The 24,036-nt window shown below is 41.4% G+C and overlaps 1 protein-coding gene and 1 long non-coding RNA gene across 8 annotated transcripts in view; one reads left to right on the top strand and one right to left on the bottom strand.

Annotated features, from left to right (window-relative positions):
- Window positions 1–24,036, top strand: part of LOC129866629 (membrane-associated guanylate kinase, WW and PDZ domain-containing protein 2-like) — a 274,270-nt gene that overhangs the window by 177,970 nt on the left and 72,264 nt on the right. For 5 of the 7 annotated variants that reach the window (XM_055939391.1, XM_055939390.1, XM_055939392.1 and 2 more), the window contains exons 6-9: window positions 1,218–1,297; window positions 7,465–7,536; window positions 20,281–20,338; window positions 21,131–21,264. In XM_055939391.1, coding sequence (XP_055795366.1) covers window positions 1,218–1,297; window positions 7,465–7,536; window positions 20,281–20,338; window positions 21,131–21,264 — 344 coding nt within the window. The remainder of the gene's footprint in view (window positions 1–1,217; window positions 1,298–7,464; window positions 7,537–20,280; window positions 20,339–21,130; window positions 21,265–24,036) is intronic. The other 2 variants (XM_055939396.1, XM_055939394.1) reach the window with 1 other exon arrangement.
- Window positions 16,318–19,207, bottom strand: LOC129866632 (uncharacterized). Its single transcript, XR_008761504.1, has 3 exons — window positions 19,056–19,207; window positions 18,654–18,741; window positions 16,318–18,517 (listed from the first exon to the last, which is right to left on the bottom strand). It is a non-coding gene; the product is annotated as an uncharacterized LOC129866632 (long non-coding RNA).

The raw sequence follows: 24,036 nt of genomic DNA, 5'->3' as shown, positions 1-24,036 counted from the left end.
GCCACCATTATCTTTTTGCCTTGCACTTATTTTAGCTTGGTTTCCATTTTCTTATTGGTACAGACATTAGGGCATAGACTCTATTGGTGGCGTAACCATAGCAACGATACAAAAATAAACAGACACGCACACTCCTAATGCAGGTGCATGTCTAATGGTGTTTAAGTAATACAAACCTATGCTCTTAAGGCATGTCTACTGAACCTCACCGGACTAGGTAATGGCTTCCCTTAGACTAATGATCTACACACACATATAGAGTGCACTTCTAATGAACCTCACGGGACTAGGTAATGGCTTCCCTTAGCCTAATGATCTAGACACAGAGTGCACTTCCAATGAACCTCACGGGACTAGGTAATGGCTTCCCTTAGCCTAATGATCTAGACACATAGAGTGCACTTCCAATGAACCTCACGGGACTAGGTAATGGCTTCCCTTAGACTAATGACCTAGACACATAGAGTGCACTTCCCATGAACCTCACGGGACTAGGTAATGGCTTCCCTTAGCCTAATGATCTAGACACACATATAGAGTGCACTTCCAATGAACCTCACGGGACTAGGTAATGGCTTCCCTTAGCCTAATGATCTAGACACACATATAGAGTGCACTTCCAATGAACCTCACGGGACTAGGTAATGGCTTCCCTTAGCCTAATGATCTAGACACATAGAGTGCACTTCCCATGAACCTCACGGGACTAGGTAATGGCTTCCCTTAGCCTAATGATCTAGACACACATATAGAGTGCACTTCCAATGAACCTCACGGGACTAGGTAATGGCTTCCCTCAGCCTAATGATCTAGACACATAGAGTGCACTTCCAATGAACCTCATGGGACTAGGTAATGTCTTCCCTTAGATTAATGACCTAGAAACACATATAGAGTGCACTTCCAATGAACCTCACGGGACTAGGTAATGGCTTCCCTTAGACTAATGACCTAGACACACATATAGAGTGCACTTATTCTGCTTACTACTCTAAGATGTATAATGTGCACACCTGTACTGGAAAATTCCCAATAGGGTTGGATGTATGGTTGTAATGTGGTGCTGGATGTACTGGGATGTTGTGTACTGTGAAATATGATTGTGTGGAGGTTGTGGTGGCATGCGATGCAATTTTAGGGTGTGGGGGTTAGTGATGGCTCATTTTAAAGTAAGACAAAAAGTCAAAAGTCTCTCTCTTTCTTTCTCTCCTCTCCAGTCACAACACCAAAACCACGTCATGGCTGGATCCTCGGCTGGCAAAGAAGGCCAAACCACCTGAGGAGTGCAAAGAGGACGGTGAGTGTTTGTGTTTTTATGTTGATGCGTAAGGTTTCTCTCTTCTCTTCCTCTCCAGTAAAGGACCTGTGTGTGATGGGAATTATAATTGCTATGTGGAGTGTTAGCACAAACCCTGCTCTCTGTATCCCCCATCCCCTATCTCTCTAGCTTGCTTGCTCTTTTTCTCACGTGATCTGTTTCTGTTCATGTCCTGCTTTCTCCCTTTCTTTTTATCCATTTTTATTCTCACTCACAACCCACCTTTGGAGTAATACGTGGGCAGTTATCTTGATACCTGAAAAAAAAACAGCATAGTTAATCATCTTATTGCATAGAAGGAGGGAATTTCTGCCATATTACCTCCACCTATCCACTCAGTATATGTCCTTCTACATCAGAAAGGTCAAGGGAAATGAAGGAAAGGGCAATAAGACATAGGGAGGGCCCTGGGTTTTGTGCAACCATGTAACATAGCAATATTTTATTCTGTATTTGAAGCCGTAGCCCTTTACACTCACAACCAGTACATGGGTTGAAAATGGCAGATTTGCATTAAAACCCCAGATGGTAGCATAAGAATAGATTTTTCTGAAATTAACTCAGTCTTTAAAACATTTTATCACACACTGTATCAACCTGAAAACAAAAGTTCAAAGAAAGATATTTCCTAAATAAGGTACATTTACCAATTATAAGTGAACCGGAGAACATGTATGTGGATAGAAACATTTCCCTAGGTGAGCTGTTGGAGGCCATTATGTTTACAAAATGGTTAATCACCTGGTAATGATGGATTCCCAGTGGAAATCTACATACACTTTCATCCCAAATTACTAAAGTCTATGTTACTTATGTTACTCACAGCAGCTCTAGAGAAAATGTAACTTACCCAATCATCATGTTTGGCTTCAATCACCCTACGTGAAAAGAAGGATACGGATCCATTATCATGCGGATCCTTCCAACCAATGTCACTTTTTATTGTGGATTATATATCCTTTTTAAGGTATTGGCTTTTTGCATGGAAATACACTGAACCAAAATATAAATGCAACATGTAAAGTGTTGATCCCATGTTTCATGAGCTGAAATAAAAGATCCCAAACATTTTCCATACGCACAAAAGCTTATTTCTCTCAAATTTGGTATACAAATTAGTTTACATCCCTGTTAATAAGCCCTTTTTTAATGAGCCAAGATGACCCATACACTTGACAAGTGTGCCGTATCAATAAGCTGATTAAACAGCATGATCATTACACAGGTGCACCTTGTGCTGGGGACAGTAAAAGGTCACTCTAAAATGGTCACACAACACAATGCCACCCAATTCTGTGAGTCTCTCATGAGGAGGAGATCAAGCGGGACTACCACGCATCTGTCATCACTACTTTGCACATGAGGACTTCCAGTAGGGCAGCCCTGCATCAAGAGGAATGGATCTCTCCAACATTGAAGTGCCGATAGACAATTTGCAGAGAAACGCACGCTTCTGTGCCGGTGGACAGCTAAGTGGAGTGAGTTCACCCAACGCCAGAAGTCACTCATGAGGAGGAGGCCAAGCGGGACTACAACAAAAAATAATGGAGCCATCAGCCCAAGAAGCTGCAGATTGACAAGCTGCAGAATCCAGAGACAATCCCAAATAGATTTTCTACTGGGTCAGTAGGAGCAAACATTTGGCACGATTTATCCTGAAGCCTAGAGTGAGCAGGTGCGACAACAGCTGTGCTGTTTGTTCCGCTGCTGGAGGCCGAGTGTCTGCATAGATCAACTAGTTGTCATTGTACGTCAGGAATCTTAAGCCTCTCCCCCATAGGGGGGCTAGGGCCGCTTCGGCACACTTCGTGAATACCTGCCATGGACAGACCAAATGGTAAGGTGTTATATCCGCAGGCTATGCCCTAGGAGGTGAACCTCATATCTCCTGTGTGCAGGATAAACTCTTGAGTTTATTCTGCCTGACACATATGTTGCTCTGAGAGACAAGATGTTCCCTGCTCCCTCCATAACAAGATGTCTCTCGCCAGACAGTGAAGTTGCCGGGAATGCACTCTTCCTTGGGAGTAGTGCAGGTAGAGAGACTGATTTAAGCGACATGAGGTCACCCAATGCTGGAAGTCTCTCATGAGGAGGAGGCCAAGAGGGACTGCCACAATCATGGAGGCCATGAGCCCAAGACGCCTCAGACAAACATCCAGTAAGTCACACTGAGAGTCAGTGGAGAAAGCAGTCACTCTCTCCGCGGTGAGGGCTGCTCGACAGGTTACAAAGACTAGAGACAATCCATAGATTTGCTGATGGGTCGGTAAGAGCAAGCTTATGGCACGATTTATTCTGAAGACTAGAGCGAGCAGATGCGACAACAGCTGGACTGCGTGTTCCGCTGACTGAGCCTGAGTGTCTGCGCAGATCAATCACAGTCGATGTACGTCAGGACTCTTAAGCCTCTCTCCCATAGACAGGGCTAGGGAGGATTTGGCACACTTTGTGTATGTCCGTGGGGCTAGGAACAGACCGAATGTTAAGGTGAGACATCCGTAAGCTGTACCTTAGGAGGCGAACCTCATCTGCTGTGTGCAGGATAAACTGATGTGGAAATAAGCATTCCATTTGGGGGCCAAGAAGTAGTGGCTGAAGAAGACCTTCCTCCCTCGGCACCACACGTGTGGCTCTCTTCGCCAACAGAGACTGTATCTTGTGTCTGAGGGCTCAGACCGCTTTCCCCTGTGCAGTGGACTGCACTATTCCCAGGTAGTCTCTACCCCTAAAAGTGGCTCTGCCCAGGAAGACTCCATCAATGACACACAGTCTGGGAAGGCTGGTACACGTTGTCGGATGGATATGGAATGACCCTTATCACTTTCAGATTAATCAGAAAGGTCCACCCCCTGGGAAAGACAGGAGACCTCTGAATTTGTCAAGAGCTCAAGCGGAATGGAAGACTGTATAGCCTCTTCCCTGCTCTGTGACTTTGTTCTCAACGCAGTCATCTTTGAGCAAGAGCGAGGCCTGAGCAATGCTTTCTACATACTTTACGATTAATGACACCGGGGCCCAGCTTAGCGTAATACACACAGCTAGTGGGGTCAACGAGAGCCGCCAAAGTGTGGTCTACGCTGAGGCAAGTAGCACAGAGCCGATATGAATCAGACTGGATGTAATGACCGCAATTGGCAGGGAAAGCTTTGCTAGGCTTGTGCTGCTTTTTCTCCCCCTCCCCTAATGACATCTTGTTTCAACTGGACAAAGTTAAATGGAATTACCAGGGGGATAGCTAGCTGCTCCACACGCTGCTACTACGATGCAAAGTCGGGAGAGACACGGAGTAATGTGAACTTGAACCAGGTTAAATAAAATAAAATTGTATTGGTCACATACACAGATTTTGCAGATGTTATTGCGGGTGTAGGGAAATGCTTGTGAGCCTAGCTCCAACAGTGCAGTAATATCTAACAATACACACATCTAAAAAGTAAAAGAAACAGAAATATTAGTGATGAATGTATGGACAGTATATGGATATGTCATATCTGAAGAACAGTATATGTACAGCAATAGTTAAATAGGATAGGCCTTGACTAGAACACATTATGTACAGTGGAATTGAAAGGTATTCAGTCCCCTTTACTTTTTCCATATTTTGTTAGGTTACTGCCTTATTCTAAAATTGATTAAATCGTTTTTCTCTCTCAGCAAATCTACACATAATACCCCATAATGACAAAGCAAAAACAAGTTTTTAAAAGTTTTGCTAATAAAAAAAAAATGGAAACAAGCAATATCACATTTACATAAGTATTCAGACCCTTTACTCAGTACTTTGCTAAAGAAGCTTTTTCACCGATTACAGCCTTGAGTCTTCTTGAGAGTTTCTCCCATTCTTCTCTGCAGAGCCTCTCAAGCACTGTCAGGTTGGATGGGGAGTGTCGCTGCAAAGGTATTTTCAGGTGTTTGATCAGGTTCAAGTCCGGGCTCTGGCTGGGCCACTCAAGGATTTTCAGAGACTTGTCCCGAAGCCACGCCTGCATTGTCTTGGCTGTGTGCTTAAGGTACGGCCATTGTCTTCTTGTAAGGTTCTTGGGGACCTTCAATGCTGAAGAAATGTTTTGGTACCCTTCCCCGGATCTCTGCCTCGACACAATCCTGTCTCGGAGCTCTACGGACAATTCCTTCGACCTCATGGCTTGGTTTTTGCTCTGACCTGCACTGACAACTGTGGGACCTTATATAGACAGGTGTGTTCCTTTCCAAATCATGTCCAATCAATTTAATGTACCACAGGTGGACTCCAAGTTGTAGAAAAATCTCAAGGATGATGAATTGAAACAGGATGCACCTGAGCTCAATTTCAAGTCTAATCGCAAAGGGTCTGATTACTTACAAGGTATTTGCCAAAAATGCTAAAACTTGTTTTCACATAGTCATTATGGGGTACTGTGTGTAGATTGTCTAGGATTTTACAGAATGTGAAAAAAGTCCAGGGGTCTGAATACTTTCCAAAGGCACTCTACAGTATATGCATATATTTCTAGGTATTACTGCACTGTTGAAGATAGAAACACAAGCATTTTGCTGCACCTGAGAACATCTGCAAATCTGTGTTTCGCGACCAATATGCTGATTTGATTTGAAAAGAAAGGAAAGAGAATAGGACATCGTAAAAGAAGGGGAGGGTTTAAAGACTTAGAAAATAGGACATAGGGAAGGAAGGGAATAGGACCTCTAGGAAATGGTTTAGGATATAGGAAGAAAATCCTCTTTGTAGTATTGGTACCTAGCCCCAATGTTGTTGTTGTTGTTTGCTGCCAGTCTGACTGAAGGATTCTGGGATTTCCTGGAGCGTCACAGTTTCAAAAATTTAGGCAGAACTACATGCATGTTTACTTTCATCTGCTTTTCCTCACCCCCATCTGTTTTCTCATCCCTTTTCTCTTCCTTCCGTTTCATTGTCTTTGTCCTTCACTCTACCTCTGTCAGTCTCTCGCTCTCCTGCTGTGTTTTGAGTGAGAGGTGATGGGTGAGTGTGTGTGCACGTGTGCATGAGATGTATTTGTGCATAGACTTTAGTTGGTGCATGATCAAGCTTGTATGTACAGTAAATGCTTTAGCTGACTCATAGTTCAAAGGCTTGTCACCACAGATCTAGCACACAGTCTTTGAGAGAATGGCGCCGGAGGGGATGGCTGCTGTTCTATTTTGTTAGATTTTTCATGTTGCTTGTAACTTGTTTTTTTTTGCTTATTTTGTACATAATGTTGCTTCTACCGTCTCCTATGACCGAAAATAACTTCTGAACATCAGAACAGCGATTACTCACCTCGAACTGGATGAAGATTCTGTCTTTAACTCGTCCGACGCAAAGGATATACTGCTTTCTCAGGAACGGGCCCAAATCCCCGTAATTTACGTGAAGAAAGGACAGAGAAAAGGGGGGCAGAGGTCAGGCTGCCTTCTGAGAATTCGTAGGCGAGTGAGTAAATCTCCACTACCATCCGTTCTATTGACCAACGTGCAATCATTGGAAAAACAAAATGGATGACATACGATCAAGACTATCCTGCCAACGGGACATTTAATACTGTAATATCTTAGGTTTCACCGAGTCGTGGCTGAACGACGACACAGATGATATAGAGCTGCCCGGGATTTTCCATGCATCAGCAGAACAGAGAAGCTACGTCTGGTAAGACGAGGGGCGGGGGAATGTGTATATTTGTCAATATCAGGTATTGCTCCCTATGATGGCGCCGGAGGGGAAGGCTGCCGTCTTATCGGCTCATGCTCACCAACCATGCTATTTTGTTTATTTTTTCGTGTTGTTCGTAACTTGTTTTGTACATAATGTTGCTGCTACCGTCTATTATGACCGAAAATAGCTTCTGGCCATCAGAACTGCGATTTCTCATCTCAAATTGGACAAATTGTTCTTCTACAATGAGTCAGATGGGAGGTATATAATACAGACACCCGACCAGGCCCAGATCCTCGTTATTCATTGGAGAAAGAAACGGAGATCCCGCGGAAAGAGATCAGGGTGCCTTGTGAGGGTCAGGCAATGAGTGGCTAATCTGCCCTTGCCCTCTGTCCTGCTAGCTAACCTTCAATCGCTAAATGGGACAAACTGAAATCACGTTTATCCTACCAATGGGACATTAAAAACTGTAATATCTTATGTTTCACAGAGTCGCGGCTGAACGACGACATTAATAACATACAGCATACGCTCTATCGGCAGGACAGAACAGAAGCCTCTGGTAAGACATGGGGCGGGGGCCTATGCATTTATGTAAACAGCGATATCTAAGGAAGTCTCAAGGTTTTGCTCGCCTGAGGTAGAGTATCTCATGATAAGCTGTAGACCACACTATATACCTAAAGAGTTTTCATCTGTATTTTTTGTAGTTGTCTACATACTTTTACCAGCTGTTGCTGACACTAAAACCGCACTCAATGAGTTTTATACTGCCATAAGCAAACAGGAAAGCACTCATCCAGAGGGGCGCTCCTAGTGGCTGGGAACATTAATGCAGGGAAAATTAAAATCAGTTTTACCTATTTTCTATCAACGTGTTAAATGTGCAACCAGAGGGGAAAAAAACTCTAGACCACCTTTACTCCACACACAGAGATGCATACAAATCTCTCCCTCGCCCTCCATTTGACAAATCTGTCCATCATTCTATCCTGCTGATTCCTGCTTACAAGCAAAAATTTAAGCAGGAAGCACCAGTGGTCGGATGAAGCAATGCTAAACTACAGGACTGTTTTGCGCGCACAGACTGGAATATATTCCGGGATTCATTCAATGGCATTGATGACTATACCACCTCAGTCACTGGCTTCATCAATAAGTGCATCGAGGACGTCGTCCCCACAGTAACCTTACGTACATAACCCAAACAGAAGCCATGGGGTTACAGGCAACATCCGCATCGAGCTAAAGGCTAGAGCTGCCGCTTTCAAAGAGTGGGACACTAACCCGGACGCTTATAAGAAGTTCCGTTATGCCCTCAGACGAACCATTAAGATTGAATCCTACTACACCGGCTCTGGTGCTTGTCGGATGTGGCAGGGCTTGAAAACTATTACGGACTACAAAGGGAAACCCAGCCACGACCTGCTCAGTGACGCGAGCCTACCAGACATGCTAAATGCCTTTTATGCTCGCTTCGAGGCAGCAACACTGAAGCATGCATGAGAGCACCAGCTGTTCCGGCCGACTGTGTGATAAGACCTTTAAACAGGTCAACATTTACAAAGCCGCAAAGCCAGACGGATTACCAGGACGTGTACTAAAAGCATGCGCAGACCAACTGGCAAGTGTCTTAACTGACATTTTAAACCTCTCCCTGACTGAGTCTGTAATACCTACACTACCGTTTAAAAGTTTGGTGCCACTTAGAAATGTCCTTGTTTTTTTTAAAGAAAAGCTCATTTTTATGTCCATTTTTAAAATGACACCAAATTGATCAGAAATACAGTGTAGACATTGTCAATGTTGTAAATGACTATTGACTAGTTGAGTATCTGGAGCATCAGCATTTGTGGGTTCGATTACAGGCTCAAAATGTCCCGAAACTCATCAGTCTATTCTTGTTCTGAGAAATGAAGGCTATTCCATGTGAGAAATTGCCAAGAAACTGAAGATCTCATACAACGCTGTGTACTACTCCCTTCACAGAACAGTGCAGTTAACTGCACCTCAGATTGCAGCCCAAATAATTTAATGAATTTATCCTCTGCAGCAGAGGTAACTCTGGGTCTTCCTTTCCTGTGGCCAGTTTCATCATAGAGCTTGATGGTTCTGCGACTGCACTTAAAGAAATTGTCAAAGTTGTTGACATTTTCCGAATTGACTGCCATGTCTTAAAGTATTGATGGACAGTTATTTATCTTTGCTTATTTGAGCTGTTCTTGCCATAATAAGAATTTGGTCTTTTACCAAATAGAGTTATCTTCTGTATACCACCCCTACCTTGTCACAACACAACTGATTGCCTCTAATGTATTAAGAAGGAAAGAAATTCCACAAATTAACTCTGAACAAGGCACACATGTTAATTGAAATGCATTCCAGGTGGCTACCTCAAGAAGCTGGTTGAGAAAATGCCAAGAGTGTGCAAAGCTGACATCAATGCAAAGGGTGGCTATTTTGAAGAATCTCAAATGTCTTCACTAATATTCTACAATGTAGAAAATAGTAAAAAAAATAGAGAAAAACCCTTGAATGAGTAGGTCTGTCAACTTTTGACTGGTACTGTAGATTGACACACCGGTGCTTCAATCGACTCTAGTGAATGGCTGTGATCGGAGAATGGATCAACAACATTGTAGTTACTCCACAATAATAACCTGACAGCGTGAAAAGAAGGGAGCCTGTACAGAATAAAAATATCCCCAAACATGCATCCTGTTTGCAACAAGGCACCAAAGTAATACTGCAAAAAATTTGGCAAAGCAATTCACTTTTTTTGCCCTGAATACAAAGTGTTATGTTTGGGGCAAATCCAATACAAAACGTTACTTTGTACCCCTCTCCCTATTGTCAAACATCATGTTATGGATATGGTTGTAATCGTTAAGAACGGGATTTACTTTCGCTTCCCTCCAATCCTGGAGACACACACTTTCTAGTCGGCTTAAATTGAAAATATGACAAATAGGAGTGGCAATATCGTCTGCTATTTTCCTCAGTCATTTTCCATCCAAGTTGTCAGACCCGGTGGCTTGTCATTGTTGATAGACAATAATTATTTTTTTTACATTTTTCTCTTCCACATTCACTTCACGTAATTCAAAATTACAACGCTTGTCTTTCCTAATTTTGTCAGATATACTTGAATGTGTAGTGTTAGCATCTTGCCAATTAAAAAATCATTAAAGTGTTGCAATATCAGTAGGTTTTGTGATGAATGAGCCATCTGATTCAATGAATGATGAAGCTGAGTTTGCCTTTTAACCCAAAATTGTATTTAAGGTGCTCCAAAGCTTTTTACTATATTTTTTAATGTAATTTATCTTTGTTTTATAGTGTAGTTTAGTCACATGATTTCTCAATTTGCAATATGTTCACCAATCGATTGTGCTGCCATTCCTTTTGTCTCATCCCTCTCAACCATACAATTTGTCAATTCCTCATCAATCCACTGGGATTTAACAGATTTTACAGTAATTTTCTTAATGGGTGCATGCTTATTAGTAACTGGAATAAGCAATTTCATAAATGTGTCAAGTGCAGCATCTGTTTGCTCTTCATTACACACCATGGACCAAAAAATATTATTTCCATCAACAACATTGGAATCATTACATTTACTGTATGACCTCTTATACACTATATTAGGCCCAGCCGTTGGAACTTTGGTTTTCCTAGATATGGCTACTATATTGTGATCACTACACCTCGATGGATCTGGATACTGCTTTCAAGCTAATTTCTGTAGCATTAGTAAAGATGTGATCAATACATGTTGATGATTTCATTCCTGTGCTGTTTCTAACTACCCTGGTAGGTTGACTGATAACCTGAACCAGGTTGCATGACCTGGTTACAGTTTGAATCTTTTTCCTGAGTGGGCAGCTTGATGAAAGCCAGTCAATATTTAAATCACCCAGCAAATATACCTCTCTGTTGATATCACATACATTATCAAGCATTTCACACACATCATCCAGATACTGGCTGTTAGCACTTGGTGGTCTATAGCAGCTTCCCACCAGAACAGGCTTTAGGTGAGGCAGATGAACCTGTAGCCATATTACTTCACACGAGATCCTCTCTAACCTTTACAGGAATGTAGTTCTGTATATAAAACAGCAACACCTCCACCGTTGGCATTTCTGTATTTTCTGTAAATGTTATAACCTTGTATTGCTACCACTGTATCATCAAAGGTGTTATTTACGTGTTTCAGAGATAGTCAGAATATGAATGTCATCTGTTACTAGCAAATTATTGATTTCATGAACCTTGTTTCTTAAACTACATATGTTAACGTGGGCTATTTTGAGCACTTTTCTTCTGGGATGCTTGCTTGTTTTCATTGCTTTATTGGGAAGCTTAGCAGAAGTAGATATGCTCATGTTATTTATGCCAGTGCAGGGTGAGCTGCACACAGTGGACTTCATCCTAGGGCACACCGCTTCAGTGCGAACAGTATAAATTTGGTTCATAGGCACATGATTACTACATACAACAGCTGTAGGATCAGCAGAGGCATTCAGGGCAGTTAGAGGGACATACATTAGGTTACTTACATTGTCTACCAACGCTCCTGGTATGATGTACATTTGCTGAAGCATTATGACAACTCTGCATCACATGGAAGGGATTAGCTGAGCTGGGCTTGGGTCGTTGATAAGTCATTTTCTCAACGCAGTCTTATAATGCCGTGAAAGGATCCAGGAACCCAAATGATTTGGGTGGATCCCATCCTCCTTGTAAAATGTTTTTTTGTTTCCAAAAGGTATTGAAATTGTCAACAGAAGTTATACCCATTGAGCTGCAATAATCACATAGCCAGGTCAGCACCTCAGGAGTAAATGTCAGTTGGCTTTTCAGAGACATGTTGGACAAAACCCACTGAGGATGGCTCCGAAAGCCTTTTGGAGTGGGTCTGTGGACTTTTCCATGTGACTATTAAAATCACCAAAAATTTGAATATTATCTGCTATGACTACAAGGTCCGATAGGAATTCAGGGAACTCAGAGAGGAATGCTGTATATGGCCCAGGAGGCCTGTAAACAGTAGCTATAAAAAGTGATTGAGTAGGCTGCATAGATTCTATGACTACAAGCTCAAAAGACGAAAAGTTATAATTTTTTTTGTAAATTGAAATTTGCTATCGTAAATGTTAGCAAAACCTCCGCCTTTGCGGGATGCACGGGGAATATGGTCACTAGTGTAACCAGGAGGTGAGGCCTCATTTAACACAGTAAATTCATCAGGCTTAAAGCCATGTTTCAGTCAGGCCAATCACATCAAGATTATGATCAGTGATTAGTTCATTGACTATAACTGCCTTTGAAGTGAGGGATCTAACATTAAGTAGCCCTATTTTGAGATGTGAGGTATCACGTTCTTTTTCAATAATGGCAGGAATGGAGGAAGTCTTTATCCTAGTGAGATTGCTAAGGCGAACACCGCCATGTTTAGTTTTGCCCAACCTGGGTCGAGGCACAGACATGGTCTCAATGGGGATAGCTGAGCTGACTACACTGACTGTGCTAGTGGCAGACTCCACTAAGCTGGCAGGCTGGCTAACAGCCTGCTGCCTGGCCTGCACCCTATTTCATTGTGGAGCTAGAGGAGTTAGAGCCCTGTCTATGTTGGTAGATAAGATGAGAGCACCCCTCCAGCTAGGATGGAGTCCGTCACTCCTCAGCAGGCCAGGCTTGGTCCTGTTTGTGGGTGAGTCCCAGAAAGAGGGCCAATTATCTACAAATTCTATCTTTTGGGAGGGGCAGAAAACAGTTTTCAACCAGCGATTGAGTTGTGAGACTGCTGTAGAGCTCATCACTCCCCCTAACTGGGAGGGGGCCAGAGACAATTACTCGATGCCGACACATCTTTCTAGCTGAAGCTATGTTGCGCTTGGTGACCTCTGACTGTTTCATCCTAACATCGTTGGTGCCGACGTGGATAAAAATATCTCTATACTCTCTACACTCGCCAGTTTTAGCTTTAGCCAGCACCATCTTCAGATTAGCCTTAACGTCGGTAGCCCTGCCCACTGATAAACAGTGTATGATCGCTGGATGATTCGTTTTAAGTCTAATACTGCGGGTAATGGAGTCGCCAATGACTAGGGTTTTCAATTTGTCAGAGCTAATGGTGGGAAGCTTCGGCATCTCAGACCCCGTAACGGGAGGAGAAGAGACAAGAGAAGACTCCGCCTCAGACTCCGACTTGCTGCTTAATGGGGAAAACCGTTTGAAAGTTTCTGTCGGCTGAATGAGCGACACCGGTTGAGCATTCCTACAGCATTTCCCTCCAGAAGCCATGAGAAAGTTGTCCGGCTGCAAGGACTGTGCGAGGGGATTTTTACTACTATCTGTACTTACTGGTGGTACAGATGCTGTTTTATCCTTCCCTACACTGAAATTACCCTTCCCTAATGATTGCTTCTGAAGCTGGGCTTGCAGCACAGCTATCCTCGCCGTAAGGCGATCGTTCTCCTGTATATTATGAGTACAGTGACTGCAATTAGAAGGCATCATGTTAATGTTACTACTTAGCTCTGGCTGTTGGAGGTCCTTACGAACCATGTCCAGATAAAGCGTCCGGAGTGAAAAAGTTGAATGAAAAGAAAGTTGTGAAAACGAAAAATATAAACGGTAATTAAAAAGTAAAAACCGTAAAGTTGTAAGGTTGGCAACAAAACGCACAGCAACACGTCTGCAAGTTCTGCAAGTTGTGACCGGAAATGACAAGCTGACCGGAAAGTGAACGGCTGAGAAACTAGAGTAGTAGTGTGCTCTTCTCTCGTCTTAACTTCCAATGCTCCATCCCCCTGCCCAACCCCCCTCCACCAACCTCCAGGATGCCCGGCATTTATATCTTTATTTAACTAGGCAAGTCAGTTAAGGACAAATTCTTAGTTTCAATGACGGCCTAGGAACAGTGGGTTAACTGCCTGTTCAGGGGCAGAAACACAGATTTGTACTTTGTCAGCTTGGGGATTCGATCTTACAACCTTTCGGTTATTAGTCCAACCTGCCGCCCCATCAGAACATTCCAGGCATTCCCGTGATTGGCAGATAGCAGGTTGATTGGCATGTCGGAACCCGCGAACACTGGGTACTGGTAAGTACAACACAACCAACTAACAGCATAACACGTAACACACAGCTGTCTGTGTGGGTCGCTACAATACCGTGCATCATAGGGAAATAATGCAAGCTCTAGCATGCCTTTCAAGCCAATCAGAAAGGAGTATTCAACAATGCCATGGTATAAATGCAAATAACAGATGAACAGTCATTAATCTATTATAATCAGATTGCCTTGTGACATTATTCAGCAGGCCAAAAACTCCATCCCACCTGAACAGGCTGCGATTCCAGGCATCTTTTTTTAAACAGTTCTTTCACAAAAAGGGTGTTATCATTTTCACAATTTCAGAGTGTTATTTTGACTTCATAGTGTGGAAATATCATTTTAAAAACCTGCACTGCCCATTTAAGATACTCTTTGTGCTTAGGTAGAACAGTGAACGACTTACAGGAGAGAGTGGAGAGGATGTGCTAGAATTGCAGTACGGGCAGCTCACAATTGGCCCAGCGGCATCCGTGTTAGGGGATGGTTTGGCTGGGGTAGGCCGTCATTGTAAAATAATAATTTGTTCTTAACTGACTTTCCTAGTTAAATGAAGGTTAAATGTTTAAAAAAAGATCTGAACCCAGGTTTGCAGTGCTACATGACCGCTAGACTTAGACCGCTAGACTACCCCGGGACACGATAGGGCACTACTTTTGACGAGTGTAACATAGACCTACTGTATAAAGACATTATTCACAACAGGACTATCAGTACTGTATGTATGAATGAAGGTGTGGGCTCTGTTGTGGAAGAGGATCGACAAATAATCTCTCCTGGAGATGGAAGGCTGCATATGAGTGACTCGTGAATATCTGAAATTGAATGTTTGAGAAGTTTCACACAGAGAGAGAGAGATAAATATTCATTTTTCACAGATACATTTCAGTGTAGGAATGTAATGTTATGGTTATGAAAGGGTATTGTGCGAATGTGTGTGCATGCATCTGCATTTGTGTGTATGTGTGCGTGCGTGCATATGTGTGTGTAATGAAAGATAAAGTGAGGGAGAGAGGAAAATAAGAGTAGAGGAGGACGGAAGGAGGACAAGAAGATGGGGAGGGAGGAGGATATAGAGGGTGAGAACTGGAGGAGGATGTAAGGAGGAGACGAGGATGGAGGAGGATGGATGGAAGAGAAGGAGGGGAGAGGATGCTGGGAGGAGGACATTTACAGAACAGCCATGTCAGCCACCCAAAGAGAGGAAGGGGGAAAAGAGAGGGTGACAGAAAGCAGTGTTAGTAGTGAAGGAGCGAGTGCAAGATACTTTCAGTTGAAAGAGGGGAAAGAGAAAGATATTTACAGATGAACCACATCGGTACAATACTGTAAATAATCATGTTAACTATACAGATGTCAGATCTTAATTTGATCACTCTTTTGTTGTGTAACATTTTCCTGTGCATCAGGAAGTTCAAATGAGCCTTGTGAAACCCGCAGTTCTCTTTCTTTCCATGCGGGTGCGGTCGAGTCATTCGGATCGGTGGGGCCATATCTGTGACCGAACACCTCTTATGTAGTAACATTTAAAATGCTATTTTTTTACATTGGATAAAAGTAGAGGCTCTAGAAAATGGTATATCATACACTGCAGTTGAGGAACAATGGGAAAGTAATTCTGCTTTGAAAGTTGATAAACTTGTAATGCCACTTTTGAGAAAATGGCCCTTGAGTCTTTTGGTACACCTACTGGAGAGCTCTTCTTTGATTCCACCCATTCCGCATCGTTCACACCCTCCTAAGCCTTAGTCCCACCCATCTCTTTATGATTCAAGTGAGGCCATATGGTAAACACACGCTATATCAAATCAAAGTTTATTTGTCACATGAACAGGATACAGAAGATGTAAACGGTACAGTGATAGTACTTTCATAGTAGCAATATAATAAACAGGGAGCGTCCAGATTAAAAATATTTTTGCGTTATTAGATGATGCTTACCCAGACACATTTGTCTAAATTGATGGGTCACGTGAAGGAAATGCTATAACCACTCCTCACCCACATCTAGCTAAGTGGATGGGTTACTATTGTCTAGACATGTACACATGTTCATGAAATACAATCGATGGCCATAATAACCCCCAAACACACCTGCTAATTTGATGGGTCATGTAATAATCCAGCCGAAGTGGAGTCTTTTGTTTAAACATGTACAGTTGAAGTCGGAAGTTTACATACACTTAGGTTGGAGTCATTAAAACTTGTTTTTCAACCAGTCCACAAATTTCTTGTTAACAAACTTTAGTTTTGGCAAGTCGGTTTGGACATCTACTTTGTGCATGACACAAGTAATTTGAGTTTCACACAAGTAAAACTATAGTTTGTTTGTAAGAAATTTGTGGAGTGGTTGAAAAACAAGTTTTAATGACTCCAACCTAAGTGTATGTAAACTTCCGACTTCAACTGTCGGTAGCTAGCTAAACAATTAACCGGCGTAACCCCAAATCCTACTACTACCATTACAAACATAGTCATAGCTGTAGTGTGAATCTGCAGTTAGCTAAAGCTAACAAACTAGGTTAAATGTTAACTAGCTAACATTTGGCTAAAATTAGCAATGCAAATAGATTTCTGATTCTAATAATATTACTACACAGATCATGCACTCAATGTTAGCTATCGAGCCAGCAAGCTAATGTTTGCTTGCTAACAGTATGTTTAACTTGCAATAAAATCGTATTTGCGATAAAATTAGAAACGTATATTGTATCTTGAAAATGTAGCTAGACTCTTATCCGTATACATGGATGAAAGCTTCATGGCAAACTGGAACCATTTAACTCCATTTTGTTTGGAGCTACGTCTTGTTTGGCCAGCTTTGTGTCAAGTTACTCCGGTTCACCCTGACCTTGGCTTGTACAGAAAGTAGCCCATCACTTTTTCCTACTGATCTGTCAATAGTGCCTGCTATATTCAGGGCATCAATGTTGTTGAGAAAAGTAGCAAAACTTTTGTAGTTCTCAATGGCTAACGTTATATCTTTCAAAAATGGCGCGGTAGAAAGGACTGTCAACACATACTGAACAGCCCACGTTATAGACCGAAGCCTGCTCCATGGCAGACCAATCCAAACTCATCTCCCGGAATGTCCAGCTCATACTTTATCTCAGGCAATCATGGCTAGTGGGAAGGTTCCTGACTTTTTCCATATCTAAACCAACTAGGCTCGTAACTTAACCATTTTATTCATATTTATGGATCGAATACAAGTTTGTTAGTAACATATTTGGTTACGTAGAATACTGTGATCATTATGTGATCTCGCAGACATGGATTCAGCTTTGATCTAACTGTATTAAACAAGCACCATTCACCTGAGTAGCCTGTTCTCTGTATACAAATGCGCAGAACATGACCCCTACATGTGCAGACTTAAGATCCAGCGAACTAAAGATTTGGATCCGCAGCCTCTCCGTTTATTTCAAAGACAGTTGTATTTAATGGATAACATAAATAGGAAACAAATAAAATAACAACAGTAGGCTACACCAACATTAGTTTCCATTCATGCAAAGTGTGAAAATGATTGTGGCGCTCGGAGCCGAAGCATGCTGCTCAGACCACTGCACTACAGCAGTTCACAATGCTCTAGCAAGCTGTGAGAATACTTGATGATACTTGATGGAATAAAGTCAGTTGGTTTGCAGAGCTTTCCCCAAACCATAGCCCTAGGTATTGTACTGCATTGTATAGCCTACGAGATTCTATATATTCAATATTAATTTAAATCGTCCTGTTGCAGGATGATTTTCCTCCTGCAACAAAATAGGTCAAATTAACCCTGTAGGTCTAAGCTAAGGTGACCAGATTTCTGAAATGAAAACCGGGGACATTTCCAGTTCGGCGGTCAATAAATAATTAACATATCCAATGTTATTATCTATGAAATAAAAAAAGGGGACAATTCCGGCTTCATGTATTTAGTCTAACAGGCACTCTGTGATAGAGAAAACAACTATATTACAGAAACACTACAGACAAGACTGAACTATCTGATCTGAACAGCCATTCAGTGGTCCTGGTACAATAAGATCAGAAGAGAACATCAGCAAAATGTAAAAAACAGACAATAGCATATGTGAATTACTTAACATAATAAATAAATAAGATGCGGATGAGATTGGTAACTACATAATATACATATACCAACCTAATCTGTATATTTCTCAGAAGAATGTATATTCTTCAGGATTGCTCTGTCTTTGGCCAGCTTCTCCTCTCCTTTGTCTGTTCTTCTTCACTCTCCTTGTGTCACTCTTCTTACTCTCTTAACTTTTTCTTCTCCTCCAATCTTTCTCCTCTTTTCTTCACTCGTCTTCCTTTCCTTCTCTTCACCTTTCCACCTCACTCTTCTACACTCTCCTCGCTTCACTCTTTTTACTCCCTTCATTTTTCCTTCTCCTTCCTCTCCAATCTGTATTAATAAATAGCATACTATTAGATAAAATACTTTGGTTAACAGATTCCCATTGCTTGCCTCATTTTTGTATTTTATCTCACTAACATTGTTTGGAATAATACATTGGCAGGCTCTGTAACCATATCTTTACCTTTCCTCCTCTGTCTCCTTCACTCTTCTTCCGATCCAGTCTTCCTCCTCTCCTTTCTCTCCACTGCTAATGTTATCCATGAACATTTCTAAATATATTTTCACACTACTTATTATACCGCCAAACCATTAAAATTGTAATCTACAAAAATATTCTCCGAATGAATTGTGCATTCATTTAATATAATCATATTTTCAAAATAGCTCATCCACTGCATGTTTACATGTGAATGTTTTTTACTCTAACTACCATAACAGTAGCTAGCTAACTTAGTCATAGTCTAACTTAGTCTACATAGCTAACGTTAGCTAGCATAACCTATTTAAAACCTTATAGAGCAGATCAACTATCTATATAATAAATTGTGGCATTATAACATCACATAACAACATTGAAACTTACCTGGCTTGAAAAGACGTTTGTGGTGATGTTGTGGATTCACTTGATACTTGCTAGCTTCTGGCCGAGTTTTCCACAGAGCAGTTTTCTCTAAAACTATCGCGAGCAAGTAGTCAGTAGAAGAAGAAGAGTGAATGAAGCTGCTGTAGCGAGCAGCCCCCTCTGTTGGCCTAAACAAGCACAACGCGATTGAGATGTCAACCGGTAGGCTCTGCTGCCTGGTCTTTCTTGCCAAGTAAAATATTTCACTTTGAAGTCTGTACAGTTAAAAACTGGGACATTTCCGGGGACAGCTCCAGCCGGGGACTGTCCCCGGAAAACGAGGACGTCTGGTCACCCTAGTCTAAGCCCTTAGATCGCAATATCAATCTAAGATTATCATCTATCGATGGTGGTGACTTATTAGTTTGTAGCTCATACGGTTTGGGTTTTAGAGACGATTTCATTACGATTTTCTTGTCCGGATCCTCTCGTGTGTTGAAAAAGGCTGTTTTCACAGCCTGTTATGTCCCATGGAATAAGTGCAAACTTTATGTCGATGGAAGAAGGTGGATTGATATGTAGCTACTACAAGAAACGGTAATTCGCTAGCATTAACACACAGGGAGCGTTTCAAATCAAATCAAATTGTATTTGTCACATACACATGGTTAGCAGATGTTAATGCGAGTGTAGCGAAATGCTTGTGCTTCTAGTTCCGACAGTACAGTAATATCTAACAAGTAATCTAACAATTTCACAACAACTACCTTATACACACAAATGTAAAGGAATTAATAAGAATATGTACATAAAAATATATGGATGAGCGAAGGCCGAACGGCATAGGCAAGATGCAGTAGATGGTATAGAGTACAGTATATACATATGAGATGAGTAATGTAGGGTATGTAAACATTAGATAAAGTGGCATTGTTTAAAGTGGCTATTCAGCATTCACACAGGTGGGTCAATTGACTCTAAGGGGATTTTATTAAGACCCGACACCTTTGTGTTCTCCTGCAACCCTGGTATGTATCAATGTCTTTGTTGTGCTGTTACTCTTTTTCCTGACGAAGACCCAGTTATGTGTGGAAATGTTGTCAGTCTAGTAAAATATCACTCTTAACAGTATACAGATTCGTTTTGTTTTCATTGAACTAGTCGCTTAGTCCAGCACCTGGAAAAGGGTCCTTCTTGAATGTGATCATATTCCTGCCAAATCGTTCTCTTCCTTCCCTCTGTCCAGAACTGCCGTATGGCTGGGAGAAGATCGATGACCCTATCTATGGCAGTTACTACGTAGAGTAAGTCCTCCCCGCAAAACAAAAAAACATTCCCAGGACATTAGCTAACATTCTCATTAAGTTCTAATCAGGTTTTGGTCTAACATTAGCATTATAACATGCAACAGACATTCAAAGAACATTCAACAAATGCTGTTCTAAGAAAAGTAATTTCTGTCTTCATTGGTTACACCGTAAAGGGGTTACTGTAATATTCACAGTACGGTATTTGCCACTAGCTGTCTAAGTTACTGTAATATCCTAGCAATGACACACAATACTGTAAAATGTACTGTATTCTAGTGTAAAAAAAGTCAACGTTACTATAATCGTAATGAAGGAAATACATTGAGGGAACACTGGGTTTGTATTTTACAGTATTTTACTGTAATTAAATGGGATTGGCGCAAGCTGGTTGGCTGCTAGGTAATGTGTTTGCATACAGTACCATTCGAAATACAGATTTTTCACTGCCCACATCTTTGTTAGCCACAAATTTAGGACACACTCCTGACATAACACTTTCCCCTTAATCATGCACTGATTTCTATTTGAGCTACATTCACCAATTTCAAATTAGATGTGTGTTCTCACCCAAGTATCAACGACTACATTGCAGACGCCTGCCAAATCTCACAACGCATGGCTAGGTGTTGAACATATAAACATATACACTAACCACACCATTATGCCCATGCAACAGTGCAATGTAATCAGCCTGGAGCATAACCATTGTTTTAGTCAATGTGTGTCTGTCTGCTGTGAAGAAGAGAACACAAAACACACTGATGCTGCTGGATTTCACTGTCATAGTCCTGTTCCTTGCAGCCACATCAACAGAAGGACCCAGTTTGAGAACCCCGTCTTGGAGGCCAAGAGACGACTGGAGCAGCAGCAGATGCAGAACCAGGGACTGTCAGCTCTGCCTTTACCTACTATATACAGAGGTACAACAATACCCCCTATACTCCACAGTACTACCACTCTACTATATAGCCAGGGACTTTCTGCTTTATTCAAAGATAAAGATATATACTGTACATACAATATCAGCCCTGGTCACCACATACAAAAATACCATTTACCATTTTAACTCTTCTTACAATCAACAGAAGTATAATATGCTCAGGGTTGGCTTTATGGGTTGGGAGGGGCCTGGCCTTCCTTACTGCACCTCCTTGGTTGTCTAAATAAAATATATAAATATTTATCATTTATTTGACTGAGACGCGCGCCGACTGAAAGACACATCAATCTCAGATAAAGCATCCGTGCGAGCGAAACAGTGCCCCTCTGTCTCCATATGTGTAGACTATGTATCTGACCCTGTCTGGGCAGAAGGAATGTGGCATGTCATGTTTTTTTTCGGGCCAGACAGCATCAGATACACGGGCTACATGTAGTAAGACAGAGCAGAGCGAGGTCTCACTCTTGCCAAAGTCTGTCCTGAATAAGCCCACTGTGCTTCTACGGGCATAATATGCAGACCTAAGCTTGTCGCCTTCATTCCTGCCTTTGGGACATTGACTCACATTGTTAGGGCGGAGACATGAGCGTCCCATTGATATTTTACCAAAATAATAATTATGCCTGTCCAAAAAATTATTCAAAATACTTTACCAGAGAGCTTGACTTAACCATACAGGATCATACTTTTTTTTTTTTTTTGCTGTGGATTCACAAGTGCATAGGTCTATGGGGAGCAAGCAATTTGGGCAGCACATGTGGAAATAGGCCTAGCTGATTATTGAGTTTCGGCTGTCAGTGAAAAGCATTGAAAATGTGTGTAGACAATGTGTCTTGAGTATAATTTAAAATTTTGAGACAAGAAGAAGGGGAGGGGTGTGTGGCTAAGACATGGGTGTCTCTCTCCAGAATGCATGCACTCCGCTCTCCAGAATGTGCTCCGATGTCTCTGCTAATTCTTACACGTTCATTATTCCATTGTGTGAATTGTATGTAACCAGTAGGCCTAGTAAATGTACCATTAATTCCAGTCATTTGGTTTCATTAATTTCTGTTAATGCATGAATTACAGTCATTTATTGTTCTCATTCTCGGAGTGGAAACGTTGTTTGCAGAGTGTTGCTTTACAGTCCCCGCTGTTCCATAAGGTGTTTTTTTAATCTGTTTTTTAAAACTTCATTAGGGTAGGGGGCACTATTTTCACCTCCGGATGAAAAGCGTGCCCAAAGTAAACTGCCTGCTACTCAGGCCCAGAAGGTAGGATATGCATATTATTGGTAGATTTGTATAGAAAACACTGTACAGTTTCCAAAACTGTTAAAATAATGTCTGTGAGTATAACAGAACTGATATGGCAGGCAAAAACCTTAGAAAAATCCATCCAGGAAGTGGGGGGGGGGGGTTCTAATTTTTTTTCTTCTATTGAATTCCATTACAGTATCCATTGACTTAGGACTCAAATTGCACTTCCTATGGCTTCCACTAGATGTCAACAGTCTTTATACGTTGTTTCAGGCTTGTATTGTGAAAAATGAGGGAGTAAGACCAGTCTGAATGAGTGGACCCTGCAGTGTCCCAGAGGTTTTTCATGCGCACGACCGAGAACACGCCTTTCTTGTTTCGTTCAAAATACAATGCTTTTAGTTTTAGAAATATTTAGGGCCAACTTATTCTTTGCCACCCACTCTGTAACTAACTGCAGCTCTTTGTTAAGTGCTGCAGTCATTTCAGTCGCTGTAGTAGCTGACGTGTATACTGGTGAGTCATCCGCATTCATAGAAACTCTAGCTTTACTCAAAGTAGGTGGCATGTCGTTAGTAAAAATTGAAAAAAAGCAAGGGGCCTAAACAGCTAACCTGGGGAATTCCTGATTCTTACTGGATTATATTTGATAGGTTTCCACTAAAGATCACCCTCAATGTGTCCATATGTCAAAGGCATTAGTTTAATTTTTATTTGAGATTTTTATCATTTTAATTAATATTTTTATGATTAACCAGGTGACAATAATTTTGAGAAACAAAAACGTTATTATTGAAATGAAACTGTTTTACGAAGATGCGAATACAAAAATAATCAGAACTGCCATGCAGATAGGTAGAAATGGTAGGAAATATTGTAAGCTTCCCCAAACTTGAATCTCACGAGCTGCCTATTGTCTTTATTATAACACCCAGAAGGTCCCGTAAAAATAACTGGCCAAATCATACAAATACTCTAAAATATGTATACTCATATAAGTCGCTTTGGATAAAATAATCTGCTAAATGGCATATAATATTAGATACAGACAGTACAGTGCACAAAGCTTATATTGAATGCTGTATTAGCAATCAACCGCTTATAGTGATAAAGTTGTCCTGCACGGATGTAATCACTATAAGAGGGAATATTATTGTGCCTGAGTTTGGCTGAGCGGGTAACACTGCAAACTCTAGTCCACATATGATCCCTGTGCCGGACACTGGGCTTTACTTCCTGGTCCAGCCAAACCATTTCTGATATATCTCTCTTCCCTTACCGCAACAAAAAAATAAAGAAATATATATATATATACATATATAGTTGAAGTCGGAAGTTTACATACACCTTAGCCAAATACATTTAAACTCAGTATTTCACAATTCCTGACATTTAACCCCAGTAAAAATTCCCTGTCTTAGGTCAGTTAGGATCACAACTTTATTTTAAGAATGTGAAATGTCAGAATAATAGTAGAGAGAATGATTTATTTCAGCTTTTATTTCTCTCAT

Source organism: Salvelinus fontinalis, chromosome 12 (genome assembly GCF_029448725.1).
Source record: "Salvelinus fontinalis isolate EN_2023a chromosome 12, ASM2944872v1, whole genome shotgun sequence".
Lineage (NCBI taxonomy): Eukaryota > Metazoa > Chordata > Actinopteri > Salmoniformes > Salmonidae > Salvelinus > Salvelinus fontinalis.
The sequence above is the reverse complement of the archived record's forward strand: the minus strand, read 5'-3'. Positions and strand labels throughout refer to the sequence as shown.